Below are 15,106 nucleotides of genomic sequence, written 5' to 3'. Positions count from 1 at the left end.
CTCTGTGTCTATGAGATTATCTAGCTACATACCTTGGCCCTGTTTCATAAAGCTGTTCGTAAAGTTATGAACAACTTAGGAGCGACTGGTGATCAGTTCTGATGTGGTATACTTATAAGAATTTCCGTAATTCAGCACAAGACCTGATCACCAGTCGCTCGTAAGTCATTCGTAACTTTATGAACAGCTTTATGAAACACCCTCAGAACCTTTTTTTTCCCCCCTCAATCGAACTCTGGGTAAAGAATCTAAGAGATTATATAACTACTACAACATACATAGCCTTTTTTTTCTTGATTTAACTGTGTAAGATGATCTAGCTATGGATACAAACCCCCTTTTTACAGATGAAAAAAAAAAAAGAATAATAACGGCAAGAATTAGTGGAAAAAAAATGCATGAAATGAAATGGAATAGGTACATGTACTGTATTGAAAATTGCGTAAATCCACTTGATCGCCAAACCATGAAATCATGCTTCCACAGCAGTAATCAACTGAATAATTGTGCAGTTGAGATCAACCTGAAAATTTGTGTGAATTCAGACTGTTACAACTATTTGTCTCAAGGTTGATTGTACTTACTTCTGCATAATTACATTTAAGCCATATGTGAATACGCTGAAACATTATCATATTGACGTGATAATCCTGTGATTTGAAAAACTATTACACCAGCCCTCATAATAAAAGCGCTGGGAAAGTACATTCTGAGTAATTTTCAATCATCCCGAGTAACCGGTGACCCACATATTGCAATTTTTGTCATCGGCTCCATGATAAGACTTTCTACGGGGAATTTCCATCAAATTTCTGCAACGTTTGCAATGATTTGGCTGAACAAGATACGGGCATTCATGTTATACTTTTAAGCACTTAATAATTTAAGATATCAAAAATGCAAGCAAAAGCACTGCCATGCAGGGTAAATTTTTTTTTAACTTCCCCTCTGACTGCATCCAAGAGGTCTGCCATCTGGAATGCAAAGAATGGCACAAAAAAAAAAAAATCTCTTCTCAAGTCATCATGCCTAGGGATTGGCATTGTAGTAGTCCTGGACCGATATGAACGTCCCCCCGCCGTAGAAGTCGATGATCCAGAGGACGTCGATGTCCAGCTTGATGATGCGGAAGTCGTGGCTGCTCGGCCACGACGGCATGAGGGGGTGGCGAGAGAACAGCGCATTTTTGGCGAACGCCATTTCGGCGGAGTCTGTGACTTCGACGAATTTGCCTGGAGTGTCATGTAACAAACAGAAAAGCCAAAAGTGCATCAAAATGTTGATACAAATCAAAGTTGTCTGATATACCAGAGCCCCGTTTTATCAAAAGATATAATCTATTTTAAATTTCCTTACCACACAGGCTGCCATAGCCTTGTGATAGAATCAACCATGTAATCAATTATAACTCTTCATAAAACGGGGCCCACAGCTCAACACTAACTTTTCTTTTGTCTGGTGGCTTGTTCAAGCCACTAAATCTTTAAATCTGAAATTTCAGTGGCCTAAAAAAGATATGTAATGGCCTGACATAAAAGCAAAAGTAACAATCCATTTTGAATCTTAGATGCCCAATTGGGCCACCAAAAGATAAATTTGGCTGCCCGACACCTATTTTTACTGGCCATGGGTGACTGCTAATGTCAAGCCCTGGATATACTGACAGCAACGGAAAGCCAACTCGAAAACAATGTGGAGTTCCACCTCAACAAATAACAGTTGGCTTCAGAGCATATTTAGAATGTGCTGATCAGCAAGAGAAAGTACAACAGTGAGTGTTGGATCCCCAACACAGCACAATCTAACTAATCTCATCACTTATCAACTTTCACATCAAAATTGCTTCGAAAGGGAAACTGAAATGATTTGGGTGGAAAACATAGAGAAACACAGATACATAATGACTTATACAGTCTGACACATTCATGCAGCCTCGCACGATGCCACGACTTGTTACGTTATCTCATAGATAATGCTCATTTCCCTGAAAACTGCCATGGTCATAGTGTGGCATGGTGTGTAATTGCTCTTTAATCAACCCACTGGATTCCAAGAAATCACTTTTCTGAGGCTTGGTAGCTTTTTTTTTTTTCTTTAACCATTCACTGTTAGTCTCTCATGAGGAATGATAAGGAAAATTAAATGATTGGGGCAATTTGTTGTTCATACATTAGTTGTTTTGGTTGCAGTATTTTACAAAGCTTTTTTTTTTTTTTTGCTTAGTCTTTTGCAATCACTTAAATTGGCAACACAAATGAGATGATTTAGGTTCCTGTTTCTTTGTCAGACAAGCAAATTTTTGTAAATTTCTTTCTGATCTTGTGGAGATGTCACAAGTGAAACAAGTTCAATCAAACCGTTCTCAAATATGAGGTGTGTTGTGAAAGTCAGAGTTGCCAATTTCGTGATGGAAAGGCGATAATTTCTGCTGCCACATCCTCTAAGGGAAGCAAACAGTCAGTTTTTACGACATCTCCGTTGTGGGATGATCAGTAAAGAAAGTACAGTCCAACCTTTCCTATCTGGCCTCCCTTTATCCAGATCTCCCTATCATGCGGATGCGATCTTGGCTTTATTTTTTTTTCTTTTTAATCAAATAACAAGGAAAAGTAGAAATTACGCGGTGCGTAACATATGTCCCCGCCGGAAGTAGCATTTTGTAACAAAATGTGCAATATAGGTAAAAAATCAAGGTCAAAGGTCAAAGAAGTCAAAGGTCAAAATTCTGTGTAGAAGTTTTGAAGCCCTCACCTAGTGCCATCACATAAAGCAAATGGAATCGAAATTGGGTTAGAAATGGCGAAGGAGTAGCATTTTGTAGCCAATGTACAATATAGGTCAAAAATCAAGGTCAAAGGTCAAAGAAGACAAAGGTCAAAATTCTGTGTACAAGTTTTGAAGCCCTCACCTAGTGCTATCACATAAAGCAAACGGAATCGAAATCGGGTTAGAAATGGCAAAGGAGTAGCATTCTGTAGCAAAATGCACAATAAAGGTCAAAAATCAAGGTCAAAGGTCAAAGAAGTCAAAGGTCAAAATTCTGTGTAGAAGTTTTGAAGCCCTCAACTAGTGCCATCATATAAAGCAAACGGAATCGAAATCGGGTTAAAAATGGCGAAGGAGTAGCATTTCGTAGCAAAATGTACAATATAGGTCAAAAATCAAGGTCAAAGGTCAAAGAAGTCAAAGGTCAAAATTCTGTGTAGAAGTTTTGAAGCCCTCACCTAGTGCCATCACATAAAGCAAACGGAATCGAAATCGGGTTAGAAATGGCGAAGGAGTAGCATTTTGTAGCAAAATGTACAATATAGGTCAAAAAATCAAGGTCAAAGGTCAAAGAAGTCAAAGGTCAAAATTCTGTGTAGAAGTTTTGAAGCCCTCACCTAGTGCCATCACATAAAGCAAACGGAATCGAAATCGGGTTAGAAATGGCGAAGGAGTAGCATTTTGTAGCAAAATGTACAATACAGGTCAAAAATCAAGGTCAAAGGTCAAAGAAGTCAAAGGTCAAAATTCTGTGTAGAAGTTTTGAAGCCCTCACCTAGTGCCATCACATAAAGCAAACGGAATCGAAATCGGGTTAGAAATGGCGAAGGAGTAGCATTTTGTAGCAAAATGTACAATATAGGTCAAAGGTCAAGGTCAAAGGTCACGACTGAAATTCTGTGTAGAAGTTTCAAAGCTCCCATGTAGTGCTATCATATAAAGCAAACAGAATCAAAATTGGCTAATAAATGACAGAGAAGTAGCAAATTGAAGATTTTGATCACACACGGACGCACACACGGACACACGGACACACGGACACACGGACGGACGGACGGACAGACGGACGGACACACGGACACACACACGTACGGAGCCCGTTTCATAGTCCCCTGCTCGAACTCGTTCGGCGGGGACAATTACTGGGAAAAGGGGGATTTCCAATTCAAATAAATTTCCTACACAAACTCACGTGAATTACATATTGTTTCTAACAGACTGATTTCATTTTGGTAATAAAAAAAAAACGGCTATAATTTAGTGCTGATAACAAAGAAAGAATTTCAGTGTACGCTATACCTTGAGTAGGTTACATGTAAATGTACAGTGTACATGTGTAGCTACCATTGGGTAGGCAGCTGCATGTATTAAACATTGAGTCTCCCATATCTGGCCAAATCCCTTATGCGGATGAGCGCCGGTCCCGACATGTCCGGATAGGAGAGGTTGGACAGTACAACAATGAAAGCAACAGATCTATGAATACAGAAGATGAGTAGGTCATGGCACTAACCTAGCAGAACCAGACGTGCACAGAGGGGGTTCTCCGGATCAGATTTTGACGTGACCGCGCAGTCCGCTATGTTGCTGAACTCTGCCTCGCTGAGGGTGACGGAGACATTGGGATTCTTCGCGACGTCGTGCATGGTGCTGTCAATCATGGCCAGGTAGAAGTAGGGCGTGCCTGACCCATTGCCCACGGGGCCGTCGGCGAGCGAATTTGGGGCGGGAAATGGCCTGCCCAGCATCTCCGGCTTGGTGGACACTGTAGCAATGACCCCCCAGTTGGCCTGCAAATTGGCAACAGAGGAAAGCGCCATTTCCGATTACTTCAAATTATACTAAAATGGAGGAAATCAATTCGCTTCCAAAGGTATCAAGCGAATTATAAACACCTCTTCAGATTTTAGATCTGCACCTACACAAGCAAAATATGTCAGCCAATTACATTTTTAATCATTTCCTTTTGAACTTATCATAAGTGACTGATTTAACAGGAATATAAAATGAGAATTCCCTAAAATTTCATTTTTATGAGAAGTACACATTCTATCTACTTGCTACTGACATATCTTAAGGGCAGTATTATTCCCCCTGCTTCCTGAAAGAGGTTAGTCAAGTGCACTTTAATTGTGCTAGAAAAGTGAAAATACAATGTATGTTGAAATTCCTTTATAAATTCTTCACATCATTTTCCATAAAGAGACAACACAAAGTATTGTAGTGCTCTCATCTAGTGATGGCTGCACCAAAACTTTGAAAATCTTTAACTTCTGAACAGATTCTTTGATCTTCCTCAAAGCTCCCTGATGTGTTCTACTAATATTGCTACATTCACTCGATTCACACATACATTTGGGTTTCCTTCTCCATTCAGCATAATACGTACCTTGTGAACCATGTATCTTGCCCTCTTGGCCTTGTCATAGTACGGAGGACGCGTTGACTCTACAGAAGGCTATAGTAAAATTGGGAGAGAAATTCAAGCTGTAGCAAATCTTCTTTCTCTTCACTTTCCCATGGCACAATATGCCAAACTGATAAGTTTGCTGACTTCAAGTCACTTGAGGTGAACCACAACAGTGGGCATCGTTCATCCGCTTTTTTTCCATTGTGCCTGTGTCAGGTTGACCATTTCAACGAGTTTGCGACCTGCTCTTTGTATGGAGTAAAGTGCCATTTTTTATGTGCATGAGTTATCAATTATTCCCACATGGGACCTGCATTTAATGTCCTATACGAGGGACAGCATCTTGACTCCTACTGTGGTTAAATACAACATTGCTTGACTAGACTCATGCAACTGGCACCCTGGCCCCTTGACTGCAAGGCAGATGCCCTACCGACTGCGCCACCTCAGCGCCCAAGCTGCAGTATCAAATAAATTCACCAAACATTTGAAATTATTATCACAGACAATCATTTGTTGAGAATAGCATTGTGTGTGTATGCACCTGTCTTTGAATTCAGATGTCATTTTGCCTTCAAAGACTGTTGAATTTATGTTACATATCAACTGATTGAAGTACAGCCAAATTTTTGGTCACTGTTACTCTTCTTATCATGAACTAAGTATTGAGACAACGAAAACCACTGATTTTTACAAAGCACTTTAATAATTCTGCACGTATCAAATGTGAAGTGACCAGTGTTTTATCCTTTTAACTACTGCATCATTTGAATATAAGAGGTGTAAATAACTATTTTATTTTCTTCTCCTTTCTCAAACTTTATAGGGGCTCTGTAAGTCTAGTTTATTATCCACACATTTACACACCACACACAATGTATATGTTCCACAAAACCGATCAAGGCTTCCTCCCCTTTTTCTCCACAGTTACCTTTTCTTTCATGAGACACTTTATTCATAATCTATACAACTCAGCAACAACAGGCCGTCACTCACCTCAAGGTCGACAAGCTCAATTGCATTATCCCTTTGCGTTTCCATCCCGGAAGCAATGGACAATGAACAACTCCAAAGCACAATGACAGTGAGAACCCAGTGAGCGTCCATGGCTGTGACGTTTGTTCTTGCAATGTATGCCTGGCTTCAAAACAATCAGATCTAGAGATGCTCAATTCACCTGCAGAAGAGAAGGATACGCATTCATGGTTACACCAAGCATTTATGTTTCATCCCCACCTGTTTTCAATTCCACCCATACTTAGATACCGAAACCGAGTTCACCAATTCATTTTAAGGAGTAATCCAAGCATTTTGATAAGCCCTACATATAACATAGTTTCATCAGTACGCTGTCATGGGTACGATTGAAGAAGATTCCATGCACACTGCGTATGCCGTTCAAGGATAAGTACTGTAAAAGTGGATATTTTCACGCGACTAATTTTTCGTGCTTGGCCGGGTAAGAAGAGTTTCGCATGTTTTTAATTCCATGGAACAAAGACATCAATTACTGGAACATATGGTATGCAAAAATATCCCCATGCTTTTTATTCTTGCGCTAGCTTGTGGATGCACAAACTGCACAAAAATTTCAACTCCACGAAAATTTCCACCTTTACAGTACGCAACATCAAGGACACTTAGGGATCAGAGTAGAGTGTTTAATGTCTGTAATTCAGGCACAGGCAATATCAATATACAATGTAAATCAGCTACATAAAGTCATAAATTTCTTTTGCTGAAATTCTGCAGCTACATTCTCCTGTGCAGGAAGATTGAGCTCTTGTTGTTTTAATAATACAGAAAACTAACTTAGGATGGTCCAAGAGGGAGTTTTAACATTTTGCAGCAAAATATGCATGACAGTCTAAGTGCCATGCCAAAATCGAAATGACATGCTGAACAGAAGAAACTTAATAATGAGTGAAATGTGTCATATTAAAACAACTTGGAAATCTGGTGCATGTTTTAAATAAAGATTTCACCTTTGGATTACAGCTCATTCACTAACACTGAAGTTACAATTGTAAATGTTCCAAAATAAGACTAGGATAACAACAGAGATCTTCTAGAACCCTAGAGCTGTTTTTTCTTTTTATTTGTTTATTATTACCTCCGCTAAAGAAGGAGGAGGTTAAGTGCTTAACCATCAGCATGGGTTTATCTGTTTGTAAAATAACTCAAAAAGTTGGGAATACATTTGAATGAAACTTGCAGGAAAAGTCGATGACAGATCATTAAAGTTTGGTAGCCATCAAGAAATTTTTATGGATTTTTAAAGGATTTTTTCATCTTTTAGCAGATAGGGTCAATGGACTTAAGAGGTCAAGCTGCGCGTATTTGAGGTTTGCATATGCCCTCTACGCGTGCTCTTCTCGTGGGAAGTGCCGCGCAGCTGCAAGTTGTAAATGATGATGGAAACAAAGGATTGAACTATCATGGGAAATTGGACGATTTTTCAGCACATGTGTATGATGGGTGGGAATTAGCTGCTTGGCAGAGGTCTGCGTTTTCAGAGTGCTTTTCTAGTTATTATTTTTTGTTTGTTTGTTTGTGGGGGGGGGGGGGGGCAGTAGATTCTAAGAGCAAAGCCAGACCTTGGTCCCAAGTTTATAAGGATTTTGCACTCTGCATATTCTACATTACCCACACCACACGTTATGCACAAATCAACTCCCCCCGACATATTTCAACCACATGTTGTGACCATCTTGAAACTATTAAAAAGAAAATCTGACTGCAACAGACTGACTAGAATTCTAGTTAGACCCATTGATAACAATAAACAGGTAACAGTTATAACGTAAGTTAGAGCATGGACCAAGGTCCATCAATGGTAACAGACTATTCAATAGAGTCTAGACCTATGGCTATACATAACCACAAACCTCCTGGCAGGGCATGAGGCCATGAGATTAGATCCACATTGTCATTGGTCCAGAACCCTAACTTCTAACGTTACTTCTATCTAACATTTACTGATTTAGTTCTACTTCTAGACCTAGTCTACGGTGCTTCTCATCATTTAGACATCAACAAAGCCTGTTCTGTTCAGCAACTGTATGAGTTAGTAAACTAACATTAATTAGGCAACAGAATAGATTTTTCACGCTATGTAGAATCTAGACCAATGCAACACAAATACTGACGTCACGACAAGAAAAAGACTTGATTTCCAGGTAGATCTCTCCCCGAACGAAGACACACACATAAATATGCACACAAAGCCTTCTCGGACTATTGCGTAATGAGGACAGTCGGTCGCCCGTAGACTTCTACTAAGAACATGTCCAGAGGGTTAGCGGCCCCCACGCCTAAACGCACGGGGTGGGCGTTCACCTAGCAATCGCTGTCGAGCGATGGAGGCTAGCGCGACTTGACTCGAGGAAAACACGAGGTTCATGCTAAACTGTCACACCCTTTTGTCAATGGCCATGAATGATGACAATGTAACAAGCCATATGTGTACCTCATTAATGCCCGCGCTCAAATCCAATATTAGCTTACCGATCAAAAGACAGAAAAGGACGTTTTCTGAACCTCCACTTGATGGACAATGACAAGAAGCTCGTAGATATCTAGCCAAGTTCCGACTGCGATCGACGAGTGCTTACGGTCAATTCACGAGAGACGACATACAGTGCTAGTGTCGTCGCGGCAGCATACGCATGGTTTTGTTTTTTGTCACACTCACTGCATATAAGCCGATTCGCAATCTCGGCGCGCATTGCATTGTGGGTTTATGTCAAAGGTCATTGGAGATAAACAAACTTATAATAATCGTAGTCTGCACTTGAATCGTACGTGTGTACAGTGACGATTAGAATTCAGAAATGAATATTTAACTATTTATCGAAAATGGAGGCAAATGGGACGGAAAATGAACGTCAGCTAACCTTGGAAGAAATCAAATTTTGGAAAGTGGACGCTTTAAAGGATTTTCTTCGCATAAGAGGACTAAAAACGACGGGTTTGAAAGCGGAGCTGCAAGCGTTAGTCTACAGCGCAGTGCGACTTGGATACAGTGTGAAACCAAGCGAAGTTGAAGAAGAACGATCGCGGTCAAAACAGTATGCAGAATTGTTGTTCATAAACGGAAAACAAATTCCAGATCCGTTGGCGGACCTGAAAGATGACTGGTTGCCAGAAAAAGAAGGAGTGAAGTTTTGGCCACCCGTTAGTTATTTTGAAATAGCCGAGTGGTTGTTAAGCGAGGCGCCCTGCCCCAGTGAAGCAAGTAAGATGGAACGGAAATCGCGTGGTACTAGACCAAAAACGTTGCAAGAAAGATTACTCTCAGACTACAAAGAGGGAAAGGCCTTCTCTTACTTCAACAGCAAGTGGCTCCACGAAATATTCTACCACCCAATTTCAGCGGAAAGTGAAGTTTCTGTGTTGAAAGCACAATGTACTCCCTCATTGGCAGTAAAAAACATACCTCACAGCGTGTGGGTTGCCATTGACAAGTCCTCCGGAAAAATCTACAGTGCCTACTGTAGTTGCTTTGCTGGGTAAGAATCACACAAATTATGCAATGATGTTGTTGCCAGATAAACTTGCACTTAGACTCTAGTAAATTGCTGAATAATAGTTAATACGAAGGTAGACTATATTGTTTGGGACTAGGTGACTTAGGTCTAGATCTATGTGCCGTACAAATGGGCATCTAAATGAACCGTTTGATTTAAAAACCCAAAATACTTACCTTGTCTCTTCTTGCGTCCAGTTGTGGAAAATTTAGGTTTTGATGAGCGCACTGTATTTTTTTCTCCTATCCAATTGAATAAGCAACTTACACACACTCCTGCAAACACCATGTAACTCTATGGCCAACACAAATTTCAGCACTGCCCTCTATCTGACAGATTGATTTATTTAATTTTGGGGGGGGGGGGGGGGTCCGCCAGTGCTAATCCCTCGAGTCGAGATCTAGTATATTTTAATAAAATATGAACAAGATCAGTGATCAGCATGATGTGAAGCACATCATCAAGATATAGAGTCTACATGTAACATGTATCCAATTGAAGGAGTGGGATGAAAAAAAGGATATTTTATCACTAGGGTGTACAGGACAATATTTTCCACAAGTTCGATAATGTTCATTTCTGTCTCCAACTATAGAAACTGCATGACACGTAAATTTGCACAGCTCATACCAATGGCTCCCCGACTGGGTAAGAGTAGGATGATACCTCCGTTTTGAAGTTTAAAACTATTATTATATTGTTGTCTATATATGTTAATTACATTATGATTTGTATTCTACTTTCTACAGTCTGGGATCTTCATGCAACCATGTTGCTGCACTGGTTTTCAAGTTGGATCATGCCTTCATGACTGGAGTGTCGCAAAATCGACATCTACCATGCACATCGAAAGTCTGCAGTTGGAATGTGTACAGTGGGGGTGCAGCTGCAGTTCTTCATGGCAAGCCAGTGTGTGAGATGCAGTGGGTGAAACCAAGCTATGGAAACAAAAGTAAGCATACTTTACTTCCTATTTTCAATACCCCCCCCCCTTTTTTTTCTTTTTTTTTTAATCATTACATTAATTCATCCATGGATTATGAGTAATGGTTAGGAGGGATGGCATATTTCCCGATCAGAATCTTATTTCCCACCTAATTGTCCGGGAAATATAAATTTCTCCCATTGACTTTCTATTGTTTGGACAGGGTTCGGGAAATATGACCAAAAGTGGAAAATATGCCAGTGCCTGATGCCTGATGGTTAGCATGATCAAGAATTGATTTAGACCCCAAATTTATGATAAAGGAGAGGAGTAATAGAAGGTAACTTTTTTGTTTAGAATTGAATTATCTTTCTCCCTCGATAAATAGGCCAATATTTTGTTATTGTACATGTATATTAAAGGCATAGTTTAACAGTTTCTAGATTTAAAAAATCTGAGCTGCATGGTCCTACATGCTATCAGAGTATGTGATGGGGTGTAAAAATGCACCTGTGAAAAAATTAGGCTTCAATGTTATTATTTAGTGCTTCAAAAGAGTGAAAACCTAAAAGATCACCCCATAGACTACAGTACTGGAGTTATTATAGCTAGCGATAATAACTACAACTTTCATAGATATCTTGATAATGACTGGTTTTCTTTCATTATTTTTGCATTCTTGGCTGTTTTTTCATCCATCTGAACATGATTAGAGAGGTCAGGCTACACAGTTTTAGAATTTTTTAAATCGATCAGTTACGATGTTAAACAGTGGCTTTAAGCCGTGTGTTTTATCAAAAGAATTGGAAAACAAAAAACTACAATAAAGTATGAATCTAGGATGTAAATTTTTACTACTTGCTTAATAACTTCTGATATTTAATGAACTTTAAAAAAGTATATTTAGGTTGAAAGGCCTCTGAAGGAAATTATCAAAATTATTTATTATGTATTTTGGGGTTCAATGTTGATTCCATTTTTTTTTCTCTAATACAGGGAAACGCAAACAGCCAGTCAACACAGCAGTAAAGAGGCTATTCAACCCAATGGGAAGCAAGGCAATACCACCAGCAAGACAACTTGCGAATGCCATGTACCCAACTTGTGAGAGATCAACAGTATTTAAGTATTTACAGGATGAAGAAAGCCACAATGTGTCACCATCTGTGAACTACTCTCCTGAAGTAGACTTCAATCTGGGACAAGAGGTAGAAGTTGAAACAAAGAATTCAGTCGATCCCGACTGTCTGACAACTTTAGGTGGCAGGTATGAGACTGTAGAGTCGTTCCTGAATGGTTTGCCTACGTATACACAGGAGGAAGTTAATGTCGTGGAAGAACATACAAGAGGCCAAGCAGAAAATATACAGTGGGCAAAATTTCGTGCAGGAATGATAACAGCATCTAACTTGAAATCAGCCATTACAAGGCAAGCTACGCTCGATGATCCATGTTCTTCCAAAAGTCAGCACACAAAACCTATCATAGAAAGACTGATGGGTCGTTCTACTATTGATCGAAATTTACCGAATCTGAAGTATGGACGGATAATGGAGCCAATCGCAAGGAATGCATATGAAACAATCCAAAAAGAAAATGGCCACCAAAGTGTACAGGTAAAGGAGTGTGGTCTATTCGTCCATCCAATCAAGGTGTTTCTTGGAGCTTCACCTGATGGATTGGTTTCTTGTAAGTGCTGTGATGAGCCTGGAGTCCTAGAGATAAAGTGTCCTCGGACCATTGCCTTTGAGGAACCAACAGCTGAGAATCTCGACTATCTCACCATGGTAGATGGAGAAACAAAACTGAAAAACAATCACCAGTACTATTATCAAGTTCAGTGCCAAATGGGGATCACTGGACGCACGTGGTGTGACTTCTTTGTATACACCCAATCAGGATTCCATCTAGAGCGCATTTTTTTTAATAGAGAAATGTGGAACAAAGCGATGGATGTGGCCGAGAAATTCTTCTGCCAACACATTGCCCCTGAACTTGTCAGTAAAAGCCATGAACCGTAGCATAGTGTGTGCAGCAACTGTATTGAATATTGACAGTACTATGAATGGAATATAACTTAAAATATCTGGAAAATATTTATCATTCACACTACCTTTTACCCCTTAACTCTTTATGCGTTACTTTAAGATTACTTAAAGAGTGATATCCAAGAAAATGAACTTAAATACTTTTCTGAGCACATTAACCCTCTCAGTACCAGACCTTGCAAACTCCATTGACTTACTAGACATCTACATGCCTATGGTAATGAGAGGGTTAATAGTGCATTGAATTGGTCCCCCAACAGACCCAGCACCTTGGGAGAAAGGTATTGATTTTTTCGATTGTTCATTCCCAGAACAATGAGCAGTACTTCCTGCCTTTGAATTTCATGACAATTGTGCAAAATTGCGAACGTAACGCATAAAGGGTTAATGGCAGACAGAGACATTTGCAGCCTAAAATGTGAGATTTCTTCGGTTATTTATGTCTTTCACATAAAGCAGTTATCAATCTAGAACCTTGAATTAGTACTTTGTAATATTTTGTCTGAGCTAGTTCAAGGGGACATGACAAAGTCTCATCATTTTAAATTTTATCTGGTTAAAATGTATATTGCGATATCAGGCGACACTAGTTGATTAGTTTTCATACTTTACAAATATTGTATTAAAGGTATGATTCTAAGATTTCACACACATTTTGAGAAGAGTTAACATTTATTCATGCAAAGTTTTGTGACTTTTCAAGGTGTATGAACATATCAGGTTTTAGGCTGCAAATGTCTCTATCTTTAAGATATTTTTGCTAGTATCATTAATTTTCTGATTTTATTCATAGATGAAATGAAAAGATACGTGAACTTGAAATATCGAGGTAATTTTATTGGTCGTAAGCATATTGTGAGTTTGCACTGTTCAAGGAAACAAAAATCGTCATTGCTATACCTGCTACTACATGTACATGTACTTACATACATGTACATGTACATCACTGGGAAATACCTGTGCCTTGCCTAAATGACTGCATACAGATTCACACTCTTTTCTCATAGATTATTAATATCAAAATGCAATTATGCTTGCCATTTTTTATGCTTCAAGAGTTATTCACAATGACCCTGATGAGAACGATGTATTTGCTTTAATATGGAATTTAATAGACGCTAGTCTGAGATATGGAATTTAAGAGATGCTACTCCGAATCTTCACACAACTCGAATAATCGTATAAGTCAAAGAAAAATTCTGGTTCAGATAGGTGTAAACCAGTATTTATTTTATTGTGTAAAGCAACATTTGTGAAAGGATTTTTTTCTTGTTCATTTGTATTCAATTTCAGCGAGGTTGACTGCACGTATTCGTGTACTGTTCTACCTCTCCCCCCCCCCACCTCCCCCTTTTCTCACTTTTTTTTAGTGCTCTCTCAATCTCTCTCATGCATTCTTCACCCTCTCAACCCTTTCACTCTATTACTGCAGGCAGCTACTTATGACTTTAAAAGATAACTTGTGTAAGTACAGCACATAAGAATTTGAAGACTCAAATACAGGTGCATATTCATTACATGCATCTTTCTCTTTTAATGACATGGCCATATTAAAAAAAACATCTTTCAAATAGTTCTTTACATTCAAATTCATCATTCATGTAACCATTTTTAAAGGGAATTACTCAATGTGCAAGCACAAGTGATGGTGGGATAAACGTGACAAAACAAGTAGACTGGGAAAATCATGAGTGATCTATGAGGTTACATGTACATGTAATTTCTCTGCATTCTTGATAGCTGTTTCAATACAATGTCAGTATTACACCTACATGTACATGTAGGTAAATGTGTGTGTATTCTTCATTCTTAATTTATTTCCATCCAGTATCAGTACTAGACCTGTGTGCTCCCTAGATATAATTAAAGCAACAAACTTTAATGTACAAGACTAGTAGCCTGTAACAAAGTTTAAAACCTTTAAAATGATGGTAAAGGTTATCAGGTTTTTCATCAAATTGTAACTAAAGCCCACCGCGTACTATTGCCAAGATTCACCGGTCTTAAGACCAGAAGTGTGACGTCACAACCTTGTCAGTCTCCAGTCTTAAGACTCGGTCTTAAGACCAGTCTTAAGGATTTGACATGTCAAATTTTTTAAGACTGGCCATTGACCCACTGTGCAGAAAATGTATGCAATTTCATGTTACTTCATGGCTGAAGACCATCGTGTAGTGTTCAGCGGGCATTAAGGTTATGTGTTTTACTAAATTTTATCGGGTGTACTTATGTATACAGAAAAAGATCTACCTCCTCAATGTCTGAGCTTCAATGCATTGAAGACTGGCTCACTTCTAATAAAACAAAACACCTGAACATGTAACTGAATTACATTTTGTTTCATTTGTATAAATTTCTGTACAGACTCTCAGTAGTCATGGAATCACAAGATACATACATGTATTACCAAGTGCGGACCTAGAGCCAA

At 39.1% G+C, this 15,106-nt stretch overlaps 2 protein-coding genes across 3 annotated transcripts; one reads left to right on the top strand and one right to left on the bottom strand.

The window, feature by feature from the left end:
* Window positions 1–228: 228 nt before the first annotated feature.
* On the bottom strand, window positions 229–8,825 carry LOC139742997 (protein CREG1-like). Of its 2 annotated transcripts, none has more exons than XM_071653504.1 (5): window positions 8,684–8,825; window positions 6,173–6,353; window positions 5,156–5,224; window positions 4,280–4,556; window positions 229–1,232 (listed from the first exon to the last, which is right to left on the bottom strand). In XM_071653504.1, the coding sequence occupies exons 2-5, from the start codon at window positions 6,281–6,283 to the stop codon at window positions 1,030–1,032; spliced, it is 660 nt and encodes a 219-aa protein (XP_071509605.1). In that variant the 5' UTR covers window positions 6,284–6,353; window positions 8,684–8,825; the 3' UTR covers window positions 229–1,029. The 2 variants fall into 2 exon arrangements, with proteins under 2 accessions (XP_071509605.1, XP_071509606.1); XM_071653505.1 differs by lacking the exon at window positions 8,684–8,825 and adding an exon at window positions 8,326–8,404.
* Window positions 8,826–9,212: 387 nt separating this feature from the next.
* Window positions 9,213–13,969, top strand: LOC139742987 (uncharacterized). Its single transcript, XM_071653493.1, has 3 exons — window positions 9,213–9,687; window positions 10,455–10,657; window positions 11,627–13,969. Exons 1-3 carry the CDS (start codon window positions 9,419–9,421, stop codon window positions 12,649–12,651), a joined length of 1,497 nt encoding a protein of 498 aa, XP_071509594.1. The 5' UTR covers window positions 9,213–9,418; the 3' UTR covers window positions 12,652–13,969.
* The last annotated feature ends 1,137 nt before the right edge of the window (window positions 13,970–15,106 follow it).

The sequence above is a fragment of the Diadema antillarum genome, unplaced genomic scaffold (genome assembly GCF_040938485.1).
Source record: "Diadema antillarum isolate AM-2024a unplaced genomic scaffold, OU_Dant_1.0 seq00001041_RagTag, whole genome shotgun sequence".
Taxonomy (NCBI): Eukaryota; Metazoa; Echinodermata; class Echinoidea; order Diadematoida; family Diadematidae; genus Diadema; species Diadema antillarum.
Note: the sequence above shows the minus strand (reverse complement) of the source record. Positions and strands in the feature narration are given on the sequence as shown.